The following is a 14,363-nucleotide window of genomic DNA, read 5'->3' as shown; positions in this document are numbered from 1 at the left end:
AAAAAAATAGAATAGGAAAACACAGTTGTAGCCTCTGTTGAAACAAATAATAATGATCCTTCCTCGTGCAAATTTTCATTCTGACACAGTTTCTCACTCTTTGCTTTTTCATGTTCTTGTACAAGTTGATCTGTCCTGCTGTTACACACGTGTCATTTCTGTTTTCAGATATAATAGTAAAGAGCTCATAACAGATTTCCTTGGTTCCCTATTGCGTAATTCGAAAATTAATGTACTATAAGGAGAGGAACTTCATGAATTTAAAGTATATTCATCATCACATTAAGTCATCTGCTGAACTTAAAACTCGTGCTAGAACAGCTGGTGTGATAGTTCAGATTTCTTACCTCCCATTATCAACACCCCCCAAAGAAATGTACACTGTAAGTGGTATAGTAAGTTTGGTTTGAATGGGTTTTTTTTTGTTTGTTTGTTTGTTTGTTTGAATGTGGGATCTTCTACTGTAAAAAAAAGAAAATCTGTTTTAATCTCTTTTGAAGCATGCATTCATAAAAACAAAACTGACTCTACAAAGCGTTATTGGGTACCTATCAATGAGCTATGATGAATCATGCTGCCTAATGCGGCCCTCCAGGGGGATGTCCCCTCCAGGGGATAGCTCCTTCATGCGATATGCCCTGGGACGGTCCATATTTTAAGATTATAGAAAAGATTTTTTTTTTTTAATTGACAGCACCTATAGATTGACCTTCTTGTTATGTAGATAGCTTTCCTGGGGAGAGATTCTATAGACTGGTTTGACCCAATGGAAAGCATAACTTTTTCTTTCTAATTTTTTTCTCTTCTTTTTATCCTCTCTTCCTTCCTTTCCTTTGTTTTTGCTGTTCTTTTTTTTTTGCTATGAGTACTTATGATATTAAATAAAACTGCAATTAAATAAATAGATACAGAATGTGAGAAATGTGAAAAATATCTTTAACTTGGTTGGTATGTTACTAATAGGAAGGCTTTGGGCTTTTTAAAAGTAAAATTTGTTTATTTAAAAGTTAATGCTCATTACTGAAGAATATATTTATTTTAAAGTATTTTATTCTACAGAAAGGCAGAGAAGCAAGCAGCGTGATAAAGCCATTCATCATAGTCAGCTTAAAATTGGCAAAGCTCATGCCAAGCACAGGTTCTGTGGAAGATTTCATGGTCAATTAGGTAAATACACGTATAAAGTGGACCCAGCACTAAAGATCACGAAACCAATTACTGATCATGTTTAATTTCACCCCTTTAAGTCCCAGAAGTAATTTTTCCCTCGCAGTTTTAAGATATCCAAATAAAATGTACAATTTTTGAACACGATAGAAGGCTTTATAATATTTTATAATGTACAGTCATTAGTATATAAGCGTTGTTAGATTTAGCCTTCTACATTTCTGAGAGGTTTTCAAGAAACCCCAGCTGAAGCTATCTAGATTATTTTTCATGACAGCATGACGGACATAAGTATACAATTTTAAGTATGTATTTTTCTATTTGAAATACAAATTGGAGGCACATGGTTAGTTGTTTGCATTTGTGCAAGATTCAATTTATATTATAGAAAACCTGCTGACTAGTGTTCAATTCAGGAGCGTTCTGTCCTACCATTTTATGCATGTCTGTATTCAAACTAGAATAGTATTAAACGAACCTTTTATATTTTAAATATTCAAGAGTTTTATATTCAAAATTTCTTCTCGCTGTCAAACTAGTTTGCCTAAAGGCAAGGTAAGATCCTGTTACACTCTCAAAGGTAGAATTAAATTTTATCATGGCATCCATCATAATATACAGTTTGCTTAATATGCAAATAAAGAGTATATGGATTCAAAGAATAAAGGATTTTTTAGGTACTGTGTGAAATCCAAGGGACCACTTTCATAGAATAGATTCCTTTTAAATTTACATTTCCATCATTTTAATGAAAACACAGGGTAAACAAATTATAATAGAAATGTTTTAAGTTACCATTTTCCATTCAATTTTACTTCTACTGTGTTATTTTTCATGGCAGCTCTTTATTTAAAACTAATAAAAATGGAAGAGGAGAAATAAAATAAATATATACTAAAGAAATCATTACCTCAGCCATTTTGGAGAGCTCCATCCAGTCATTTTTGCTGTAACTGCACATGATGCTAGCAATCACAATCTTTAAAACGAAAAGAGGGAAAGAATGTCAGTTCAAATGGTTATGCTTTTGTACACAAGGGTATATTGATATTTACATATATATGTTTACAATGGTAAACTATAGTCTAAAAATTAGTTTTGATCCACTGAAAGAAAAATTATTAAAAACAACAGAGTCTTACAGTGAGGCAAAGAATGAGATTCTGGGCTTCGGACTTATGTTAGAGATTTTCTCATTTACTACCTCTGAATTCTTAATGTAAGTTACTTAACTTTTCTGGTCCTCCACATTCTTATTTTTAAAATGGAGAGAACAATGTGGACTTTGTCCACCTCAGAAATTGATAGTGGGACTTACATACATTTGTGCATGTGAGAGGGTTGTCTATATCACACAATGACATAGAAATGTTTATTAGTATAATTTCTGCTGTAGCTAAAAGTTTCAAGATACAGAAAAGAAATAAATTAGTGTTTTCTTCAATCATATCTTATTACAGCATGGATAATAATACCTTACATATTCACAGTGCACTATAAGTTTAAACTTTGTTAAATGCTGATTATTTGACTATTTACAATAATCCTATAATAGAGGGTACATAGAATGATAGCTACTAATATCTGCTCTGAAGCCAGAATATCCACATTAGAACTCTGACTCTATCACTGACTGTGTGGCCTCAGGCAAGTTATTTAGTTTCTTCACTGGTTAAACATGGATAATAGTATGACTTACTTAGGAAAGAAATAATGGAAGTTGCTAAAACTTACATAGCTCTTATGATGCTGTAGGTACTGTTTAAATGGTTTTTACTTCATTCACTTAATTAATTGTTCCCAACGCTATTTTCCCCATTTTATAGAAGATGCTGAAGTACTGAGATGCACAAGTAGCACAGATAAGAGGGAGCAGAGCCAGGACTCAGACCCAGGCAGTTTGACTGGGAATCTGTGCTTTTAACCACTAGATTTTGCTGGCCCAAAGCAAGCATTCAATACATGTCATTAGTTTTTTTATTATTAACATTTAAAGACTGAGATTGAACCACAAAGAGTTTGTGCCAAGCCTAAAGTTGCAGAATCTAGAGGAAGAGTCCACTAAAACCACTAACTATGCTCTCACCACACTCAGCTTTCTTATGTATGTCTAGAAAACAAAACAAAACAAAACAAATATATGTTGTAAATGCTTTCAACATTGACAGAAACAGAAAATAAGTTGGGATCATACACCATGAAAACCACGGAGACAACAAGCCTGACTGTAACGCTGGGTTAATTTTTTTTCTCTCCTGATAGACTATAATCTCCATGGGAGCTGGGCCTGCTCTGTATCATTCATCATTTCACCTACAATAATCAGCATGGTGTTTGGCACACAATAAGACTGAGTGAATAAATGAATGAGGTCACCAAAAGTTTAGGAGCAGGGAGTTGCTTTATCAGCTCTTCCTTTTTTTTATTTGTTTTTTAAAATGTTTGCTTGTTTATTTTGAGAGAGAGAACAAGAGCTGCAGTGGAGGAGGGACAGAGAGAGAGACACAGAATCTGAAGCAGGCCCCAGGCTCCGAGCTGTCAGCACGGAGCCCAGTGTGGGGCTTGAACCCATGAACCATGAGATCATCACCTGAGCTGAAGTCGGATGCTTAACAGACTGAGCCACCCAGGTGCCGCTATCAGTTTATCCCTTTAAGATTAAGCAGAAATGAGTATCTTGAGTCAGAGAAGGGAAAAAATAAACAACAGATGAAAAGTGTTGGCAAATAATTATCATGAGTCAGAGTGAAGAGTGAGCAAGGCTGATCTGGGTGTTGGTCTTGGTGATAGAAAAAAGGGTCAGATGTTAAAATACACAGAACTTGTGAACTAGACAGAGCAATTGAGAAACAGGGATCAGAAGATCTGAGAGTTTGAATCAGATAAAGGTGGGACAATGATGAGAAATAAGATTGATTCCTCTTTAGAGAGAGAACAAAAGGAAGAAAGTAAATGATGAACAGAAGAGAAAAGTTAAGAATGCCTAATTATTTTGGGGTGAGTTCAGGAGTCAACATTTGTGTCCAGTGAGAACGCAGCTTTTAAGAATTTGGAGAAACAAATGTTAAGAATGACACATGGCCTTTTCTCTAGGGCTAAAAGAAAGGGAAAAGTCACATTCCATGCTTGCCCATTTGCTAGCTAAAAAAGGATCACCAGCATAACTTATGAACCTTCAGTAAGAGATGCTTTTTCTGCCCTTTTCACGTGATCTAAGATCAGCTATATTCTGCCCCCCTCCCTATTTTGAAAACTAACCAGTGAGAAATACCACAGTGTACACCTGATCTTCTAGGACGAGACTAATACCTCCTGGTGAGTATCCTCTGCATGAAAAAAAAAGGAGCCCATCTAAAAGGAAAATCAAATGGGCGCAGGTCAGACAGATTCCTATTGTCCTCGGTGGCTTCAAGGTAAGAAAAAAAACACCCAAATTTTAAAAACAAAACAGTTAATAAAAAGAGTTTGGAAATGGGCAGAGCCCCCAGGCTTGTTGCTAAAACTTTAAAGGCAGGGTGAGATCCAAAGTTCAAAATGAAAAACAGATTTTAGCATTAGATACGAGTGCTTCTATGGTGAAAGTAATAAACAGTATACTAAGGTTTTTAGGGAGTTTTATTATTTAAATCAAGACAAGCAAAAAAAAAAAAACCCAAAAAACAAAAGCGAAACATGCCTCTAATTATGAAAAGTAATCCTCAGGTTCACATTCCTATAGAAATATGAAGCAGGTGCTAAATCAGCACAACATCCTCCTCTCCCATGGCCCTCCTAGGCAGCCGTGGAGGACAACAGGGAAGACCCTTATAGTGGGCAGGACTCAGCTAAGCAGATAGCCTGACCAAAGAAATCTGCTGCCAGGAAAATAATGTTTACCAGCACTGACTAGTAAATGACTAGTAAATAACCATGTTTACTAGCATTGACTAGTTATGCTCTCAACTAGTGTCTAACCTGGTTCCACTTTACTAAATGGCCATTTTAATTTTGACAAAGCTGTTATTGCTTCAAATATATATTGATTGTGTTGGGGTTGGTTAAAGTCATTTTTGCCCTATAGGTCCTGAGGATCATGAGAAGCCATGGTTGGGCTTGATGGAGAGAAATAAATATTACCCAGATAATTGTCCTGAACATCAAGAGCTCTGGTGCCACCAAATGCCTGGGGATGCAGTGACTTGGTATGATTTGGCATGGGCTGTCACTGGGGAAGGGTGACCACAGGTGGGAGAGAAACATTATGTTAAGCAGAGGTAGATTTTTGTGTGTGTGCTCTAAGCAGTCAAGCACTACCTTGTTCTTCTTTCCTCACTTTCTGAAACAAACTCTACGTTCTTGCCCAAAAAACAAAAAGTATCTCTAACAGGGCTGATCATAGCAATCAGCCACTCTATTCCTGTGGAATTCCTGCACTGGAGCTGGGAAGATAACAATTCTTTTTCTCATTGGTCCCTAAACTGGAATGAAGTGTGTTGAGAGCTGCTGGTGACCCCCAACTGACTCTTCACTTAACCGATCTTGCCACCTCCACCCAAAGCTAGTTATGCTAGGGAAAAATAAAGCAGAGACAGGGAAGTAGAAAATGTGTAATGGGAAGAGACCTATGCTAGCCACTTTTAAGCTAGGTGTACCACTAACACATCTGTATGTGTGAACTAACACCACTTTATCTTAAGAAAATTCAAGTTGTATCCTGATATCTTTCACTTAGAGTCTTGACAATTATTACATTTAAAACTAAAATTGGCACTTTTGAAATAACTTCCTAAGCAATTTTTTAACAGTCAAGTAAATGTAAGGGAAAAAAATCTACATTATTTTTAAAATGCCAAATTGTCTTCATAGTCTACATATTCTTAATCTAAAACCAACTGATATTTTGGGAAAATATGTGATGACATTCTACTTCAGGGGAATAAAAATGACCCAAAAATCATTTTATTCTTTATTAAAACATATTAGGATTTTTCAAAGAGTCTGGCTAAAAGATATTAACATTAAAAGGACACTGGGCATAATTTAATCTTTCTTTGATGATTAGAAAGCCTTTCCGTATTTTAGTGTGCTTGGTTTTTAGGCAAGCAAGAAAGGACAGGGCTTTGTTTTCTTCCCATGAAAAAAGAGAATTGATGGATATTTTATATTGTGAAACATCATGCTATATTACTAGAAATAAATATTCAGTGAAACATTTTCTTAAAGCCAGGGTAACTTTTGCATATATTTCACTTAAATTAGGCCATTTCTAGTGCTCCATTTTTATAACTCATATTTTAAAAATCATTGGATAATTTTATACATAGGCAAATTTATACATAGCCAAATGCTATGTAGTGTTTGAACTACATCCTACATTTTATGACACACAGGCTAGTGGGAGAGTCAATGTCAGTCCATTAATAAGCAAATTGAGCATGTACTGTGTGCTTGCTACCAAATGACATAGAAAGGAGTTTAAGACATTGACTTAGAGTCTTTTCCATTGAACACTCAACTAATATTTATTTTTCTTTAAGTTTATTTATTTATTTTGAGAGAGAGAGAGAGAGACAGAGAGAGAGAGAGAGAGAGAGAGAGAAAGAGAGAGAGAGAGAGAAAGCAAGGGGCAGAGAGAGAGAGGGAGAGAAAGAGAATCCTAAGCAGGCTCCTCACTGTTACTGCAAAGCCTGATGCAGGGCTCAAACCTACAAACCATGAGATGACCTGAGGCAAAGTCAGATGCCTAAATGACAGAACCACCTAGGTACCCCCAACTGATATTTCTTGAGCACATACTATGTACCAGTAACTGTTCTAACTCAGAAGTGATTTAAAAAATGAAAGAAGTCCTTGCCTTCCTGTAGCTTACATTTTAGGGAGAGAAAATTATAACAAGTTAAAAAAATTATTAGGACTATTTACACATCAAGATTATTGTTAGAAAGGCATAATAGAGGACAGTAATGGAGAATCAGTGGGGTGCACAGTGCCTCCATCAGATGATGGTCAGTAAAAGGCTGTGTGAGTTGAGACATGATAGATAAGAAGGCCCCTTGCACTGAAGAATGGGATGGGGAACTGGAAGACAACTGGCATTCTAAGTAGAAGAAAATACATGTGCAAAGACACTGAGGTGGGAATGAGCATGACATATTTAAGAAAAAGAGAAGGCCATGTGGATGGAGTTTCATGATAGGGCAAGACGAATTTAAGAGAAAATGAGACAAACAGTCAGTGGCCATATCTCTATGAGCCGATCCCTGTGGGAATTGGGTTTTATTATAGGTGCAATGGAGACTAGTGAAAGGTTTAAAGGAGGGTGATAAAATAATCTGATCTGCATTTTAAAAAGATGTGTTTCACTAATTTATAGGGAAGGGAATGAAGGTGTTTCAGGATGAAAGCAGAGTCCAGTTAGATTGAAATAATGTGGCTTGCATATTACCCATGGGGATTCAGTGAAGTGGACAGTTCTGAGCTAGAACCAACAAGACTGGTCAGTAGTTAGATTCAGGAGATGAGAGAAAAGGAGAGATTGAGGCTGATCCCTAGATTATTGGCTTGAGCTACTAAGTGGAATGTAGACAGTTTACTGAGATGCAACAAGGCCTAGTCAAATAACTAGTGTGGGGTGGGGGGAGGTACTAAGAGGTTCCGTTTTCATATCTTACACATAAAATGTCTATTAAGCCTCTCTCATTAATGAGAACATAAACCACGTCACTGTATACATGAGTCTAGAACTCACTAAAGAGGTTAGAGATGAAGGCGTACATATTAGAAACTTTGAAATATAACAGTATTTAAAGCCACCTGGATAGGTGACTTCAAAGGGAAGAGAATAAAATACAGAAAAAGGAAGGGCCTGGGATGCCATCTGAGAATGTGAGGTCACAAATGCTAAGAGAGGAAAGTGTTCCAGAAAGTAAAGACCAATCCACTCTGGTGAATACAACTAAGGGTTTGTGTAAGAGAATACAGAATTGTCCATGAGGTTTGGCAATACAGCAACCATTGGTAACCTTTACAAAAAATGGTTTCAGTAAAGCAGCAAGGACAGTAGTCAGACTGGAATAGTCTGAGTGAATAGAATATACAGAAGTGGAGAGAAGTGACACACAAATCTCTCCCAAGGTTTTGGTGAGCTTAGCTAAAAGATAAATGGGGCAGCACATAAATGATTATGGGAGGTCTAGGGAGAGATGTTTTTTCTTAATGGGCCATATTTGAGTATTTTTTTATGCTGGTGGAAATAATCTGGAAAGGAGGAAAAAGCTATTGAGAAGGCAAGAGGTGATGACGAATCTTTCGCATAAGTAGAAGTAAACTTTGATAGGAGCAGAGGTACTGTTTCCAGTTTAATGGGGTGGAAGAGTAGAGAGAGAAAAAATAGGTATGGATGCAATTGCATTTATAGACTTGGTGTGAAAAAGGTAAAATTATCCTTTCTGGTATGCACATTTTTCTTAAGTAGTAGATGAGGTCTTCCGACATGAAAGAATGGGGGACAGAGGCTTAGAAATATGAGGGAGAGGTGCACCTGGGCGGCTCAGTTGTTAAGCGTCCAACTTTGGCTCAGGTCATAATCTCACGGTTCATGAGTTCAAGCCCTGGGTCAGCCTTTGTGCTGACAGAACTTATTCCAAACAACAAAACAAAACAAAACAAAACAAAACAAAACAAAACAAAAAAACAGTGTTAAATGGCTTCTATTGTCATCCTCCCTAACTTTTAAATGAAAGAATCAAAATTCATGATTAAATTATTTTTTAAAATTACATTTCCTTTATGGAAAAACAAAAATGATTTTATTTAGCATTTTTTTTCAAACTGATTTACCATAAAGTTTGTACATTAGAAATTAAGGTGAAGAACAACTTAAAACATCTAATTGGTTACAAGCTGGCTATATTCCCAAATTCCCTTTAACTTAAAGTGTATGCTTAAAACACATGTCAGCAACACTGTTTTGGTATTCTGTAACTATATTATGAACTACATTGGAAATTCAGTCAACAATTCAGCTGCAAGACAACTTAAATTTTTTAGTAGGGAAAAACTGAAAAGTGACAAAGGTGAACAACTGTAAATTACAAGTAGCTGAGTTAGGTTTTGTCAAACAATTTAACAAAATTATCCCTAACACTACTGGGATTATATCAAGGAGGAAAAATAGCATGGGACATGTGATTTTCAAAGACATTTAAACCAAGAAAATACGTTTATTAAATATTAATTAACTGTACAACATTCACATTTTAAATGCTCTTTGTACTGTAGTAGAAATAAAGTGGAAGTGAGATTGGTACAATTTTCCTTAAATGTACACATTGAGAATAGCACATTAACAGTGAAACTTTCCTCATATTTTATATGGTTATTGCTTATTTGATGTTTGCAGATGAGAATAATATTCTTAAAGTTGTCTTTTTATATTGTTTAAAAATTCATCATTTTCTTTGTTTATTTTGGGACTAACAAATGTGCTGTTTACACAACTATTCCTAACATAGAAAAGTCATATTGCAAGTTAAACAATATGCACATAGTTTCCATAGAAAATCAGACATTTTCCACTAAAACAGGAAAAAAATAAAACACTGCATACTATTCGGAAACTGTAGTAATGGCTGCTTTTTCCTCTCCTTTTGATCACTTCTTTAAATATTTTATCTAGTTTCTGTCCCTATTCTGTCTAGGAAGTCATCTCCCCAAGGTCATCAGTGACCTTGGCAAATATATCAGATACTTTTCAGCCCGAATCTTTACTGGAACTCTCTTCAGCACTTAGACAGTGAGCTATCTCCAGCTTACTGAAACCCTCTTCCATATGAGCTTTGGAGGTACCTCTTTTTGTTACTTTCATTTTCATTGTTCCTTCTCAGGCTCTTCTACCTCTGACCACCTTTTACATGTTGATGTCCCCAGGGTCTACTCATGGTCCTCTTGGTATCACTTCATACAGATTTCCTTGGATATCACATTCACAACAATTTCAGATCATATCCGTATGTAGAAAAGTTATAAAGTGTATACCTCCAACCTATATCTTTCTCCTAAGTTCAAGAACAACATGTCCAACTGCCTTCTACCCCCTAGATTCAATTTGCTTAAGATCAAACTCTGCCCTGAATTTGTTCATTTCATGTTAAATATACTCCACCCTTTCATCCCAAGTTAGGAAACTAGATTTCCTTTCTTCCTTTCTCTCTCATCACCTACACCCAGTTATTCACCAAGTACTCTCTAGTCCACTGGTTCTTTGACTTGGCTAAGCATTGAAATCCCCTGAAGAGTAAGGAAAAAAAATAACCCTAAGGATTCTAGGATAATTTGTATGTAGTTAGGCCCAGGCATCAGGGTTTTTCAAAGATCTCCAGGTAATTCTAATGCACAGGAAAATTTGAAAAGCACTGCTCTAGTTTACTTCCTAATGATCCCTTCTAAGTATTCCTGATTCTTCATCATGACTGTCTTAGTTAAGATCCTCACCACTGTTACCCTGGATTACTGGAGTAGCTTTCTTATTAGTCTCCCTCTCTCTCTTTGCAGCCTATGCCATCTGGCAGATCCTTCTAAAGAAACAAACCTGATCATACCACACTTCTTTTTCAAATCCAACTTCAGGATAAAATCTAATTCTGTAATAAGCTGTACAAGATCACAATGCTACTTTTGCTCCAACCACATTGAATTACTTTGCTTCCTGAATGTAACATGTATTCTGCATTCTCCTGGCCATATGTCTATTCCTTTTGTCTGAATGAATAAGGAATGGTCCCTGTGCTCTAGGAGCATATGGTATAATAAAGCAGACATATGTAAATTGATAGAAAAATAATTATAGTGTATGAACCAGGAAAAAATGACAGAAGAAAGGGAAGGGTGATTATTTGTACCTGTGTGAATCAGGGAAGATATCCTAGAAAAGCAACTCCTACTAGACTCTGAAGTCATGCTTGGGTGTTTATTAGACACTGATTAGAAATAAAAGAGGCAAGAGCACTCCAGGTGGAGTGAGCAGCAGAAGCAAAGGCACAGGATGCTGTGTTTAAGAAATATGCTCTGTTTAAGAAATCTCACGTAGTTCAGTTTAGTGTTGGGGAGAAATGAATGGATACATATCATGGGCAATGAAGCTGGGAGCATTGGTAGAAATCACGTTCATCCAGGCAGGGTCTGAAACTATGGTCCCTAACCAGTTGGGCAGTTGGATTAGAATTTTGGATTACTCTGTCCAGTAAATTCCTGCTCCTCATTTGGGCATTACCTTCACTAGGAACCCCTTCCTGTGTACTCTTCTCCCCTTGACTGGGTCAGGCACCCCTCTTCGGAGATCCTATGGCATCCTTTGCATTTCTCTGTTATAACATTATATTGTATTAAGCTGTTGTTTGTGTGTTTTTCAAAAGATGACTGAAGTTTGGGGGACAGGGCTTTTTTTCATAGGTATATCTCCAGTACCTAATATTATACCTTATACATAATTGGGATTCAATAATATTTGCTTCAAAGGAATGCTGGGACAGGTAGCTGAGGAAAGAAATTCCCAGTAATGTGCATTTTTATTACCAATCCCAGTATTTAAATGTAAGCAAATTTCTACATTTTAGAGAGAGAATTAGAAGGACAGATAGGTGGTATAAAGTAAGAGGTTCGAAAACCTCTCAGAATTTATTAAGTATACTTTATATCAAAGAACAGTAATCCATTAAATTTATGCATATATTTAAACTTACTGCACATTTTCACATGCACTATCTCATTTATTCCTTGTAATAATTATGAATTTGGAAAACTTTATACTGAGAATAATGAGCGTAGATCATTTATTTTACCAGGGTCAAGCTAATCAATAGCAGAAGCAAGGATTAAGTTCAGGTCTTTTGCCTCCAAGTTCCTCTCTACTACATTAAGATTTACCATATTGATTTCCTATCCTTTCAATTTACATTAGAGATTCCAACTGATTTTGCATCCTCAATCTTCTTGTGGTAGAGTGTTCGGGGAGTGGGGTGGGGGAAGTGTTCTTCTCCCTGTATTCATGCCCCTTTGCAATGTAAATGTGCAGCTACTCCCATCACATGGGGGATTTATTTACCCGCTACTGGAATGTGGACTGACTTTGTGACTTGTTTTCATCAACAGAACATGGCAAAAGGGATATTGTGCCAGTGTCCAACCAAGGCTTGAAGAAGTCTTGTCCTTTTTTGCCCACTCTGTTGAAATCCTGCCTGGCCATGTGATCAAGTTGGCATAGTCTGCTGTAGGATCAGAGCACATGGGATAAGGATGAGCCATCTAGGTGAAGCTACCTGAGACTAGCCAGCCCCAGCCCACCTGGAAATTGACTACAGAAAAAGTGGGATGAGCTGAGACAAGAAGAACCACCCAGCTTATCCCAGCCCAAATTGCTAACACGCAGAATTCTGAAATAAATTAATAGTTGTTCAAATCCACTAAATTTGGGGTGAAGCACATGCTGTGTACTTACGTGTGCCAAGCATTGTGCTAAGTATTTCACGTGTATATCTCTAATCTTTAGGACAACATAACAAAATAGAAATTACCAGCCCCATTCACAGATAGGGGAAAAACTTATTTTAAGAGGTTAAATAACTATTCATGGTTTTTCAGCTAATAAGAGTAAATACAAATCTTGAATTGTCTGGTTATAATATTTTTTTTTTCTCTGAATCATTTTTCTGTGTTCCTTAATCATACATTTATATAAGACTTTGTGGGTTTATTCCTATACATGGTAGATTTTATTCAATCCATGACAATTTTTATTACTTTCCTTCTCAGAGGTTAATGTCATTTTTATGTTCTTGGCCAATGGGTTATTTCACTGCAACTCCAAAACTACCATCTAAGCTAGAAAGGAAGATGGAAGTGCCTAAGAAATCAAAAAGTGAGGGAAGACCAAGTGAGCAAGACCTAATGAGTGTTCCACTGTTTTCTAACCACTTAAACATGTTAAGAAATGAAGATAGGGTAGTACAGGCTCTTTATAACCTGGCCCCAAATCCATTTTTTTCCTGTATCTTGACACACCATAATGAACACCCTATCTATACTGCCCACCAGATATCCTTTTAGATTTCCATTCTTTTTCCCATGCTGGTCTCTCTTCTTAAGAGTACCACCCTATTCCTCTGACAGTATATCTCTTATTCACGCTTCAAGGTCTAACTCAGAGCTCATTCCTATCATACCACCCTCAATAAACCCAGAGATAGGATCACTGTTTTTATTGGGTATTAGGGTGTAGTTTACCTACTTCTATTTCAGTTCCTGTCACAGTGCATCACAGATGTGTATTTATTGATAATTACCACTGACTTCTCTTACTCCATTCCATGGGAAAATATAATTTTGATTCACTTTTGTTTTCTTTTTTGTAGGTTTATTTATTTTGAGGCAGGAGAGGGAGTGAGAGGATCCCAAGCAGGCTCCATGCTGTCAGCACAGAGCCTGACACAGGGCTCGAACCCATGAACCACAAAATCATGACCTGAGCCAAAATCAAGAGTAGGATGCGTAACCAACTGAGCGACCCAGGCACCCTTCACCTTTGTTTTCTTATCATTTGGTTCAGCATTGCATAGCACCTAATACACTTTAAAGTATCTATAGAAGGCAGTATGGTCTCATTATTTGATTATTAATTTTTAAAAACTTTCTGGTTCAGGGGCACCTGGGTGGTTCAGTCGGTTAAGCATCTGACTTTGGCTCGGGTCATGATCTCCCAGTTCATGGGTTCAAGCTCTGCATCAGGTTCTGTGATGAGAGCTCAGAGCCTGGAGACTGCTTTAGATTCTCTATCTCCCTATCTCTCTCTCTCTCTACCCCTCCCCTGCTCATGCTCTGTCTCTCTCTATCTCTCAAAAATAAATAAATGTTAAATTAAAAAAAAAATTTCTGGTGCATCCCTATAAAGATTATTGTACTTGCTGTAATCATGGAGAAAAAGCACATATATGAAATTACCATGTCTACCATGTAATTTTATAACTATAAGCCATTTACTGTCTTCATAGCATGACTTTGGCACTACTTTAATCTAAGATGATTAGCTGGATTTAAGTTGTTCTATCACTGTTTACCCTTCACTGAGGTTGCAGTAAGTCAACTGAAACCATGAGATTTGAATTCATTGTACACAAAAAAAGGCATGTTTCTTACACAAAACCTGTGTATGAGATTTGATTTTG

The 14,363-nt window shown here is 36.6% G+C and overlaps 1 protein-coding gene across 2 annotated transcripts in view; it reads right to left on the bottom strand.

The window, feature by feature from the left end:
* DPYD (dihydropyrimidine dehydrogenase) overlaps positions 1-14,363 on the bottom strand; it is an 848,382-nt gene that overhangs the window by 280,471 nt on the left and 553,548 nt on the right. For both annotated transcript variants that reach the window (XM_049618415.1, XM_049618416.1), the window contains one exon: positions 2,078-2,146. In XM_049618415.1, coding sequence (XP_049474372.1) covers positions 2,078-2,146 — 69 coding nt within the window. The remainder of the gene's footprint in view (positions 1-2,077; positions 2,147-14,363) is intronic.

The sequence above is a fragment of the Panthera uncia genome (assembly GCF_023721935.1).
Source record: "Panthera uncia isolate 11264 chromosome C1 unlocalized genomic scaffold, Puncia_PCG_1.0 HiC_scaffold_4, whole genome shotgun sequence".
Taxonomy (NCBI): domain Eukaryota; kingdom Metazoa; phylum Chordata; class Mammalia; order Carnivora; family Felidae; genus Panthera; species Panthera uncia.
This window is presented reverse-complemented; position numbering and strand designations above follow the sequence as displayed.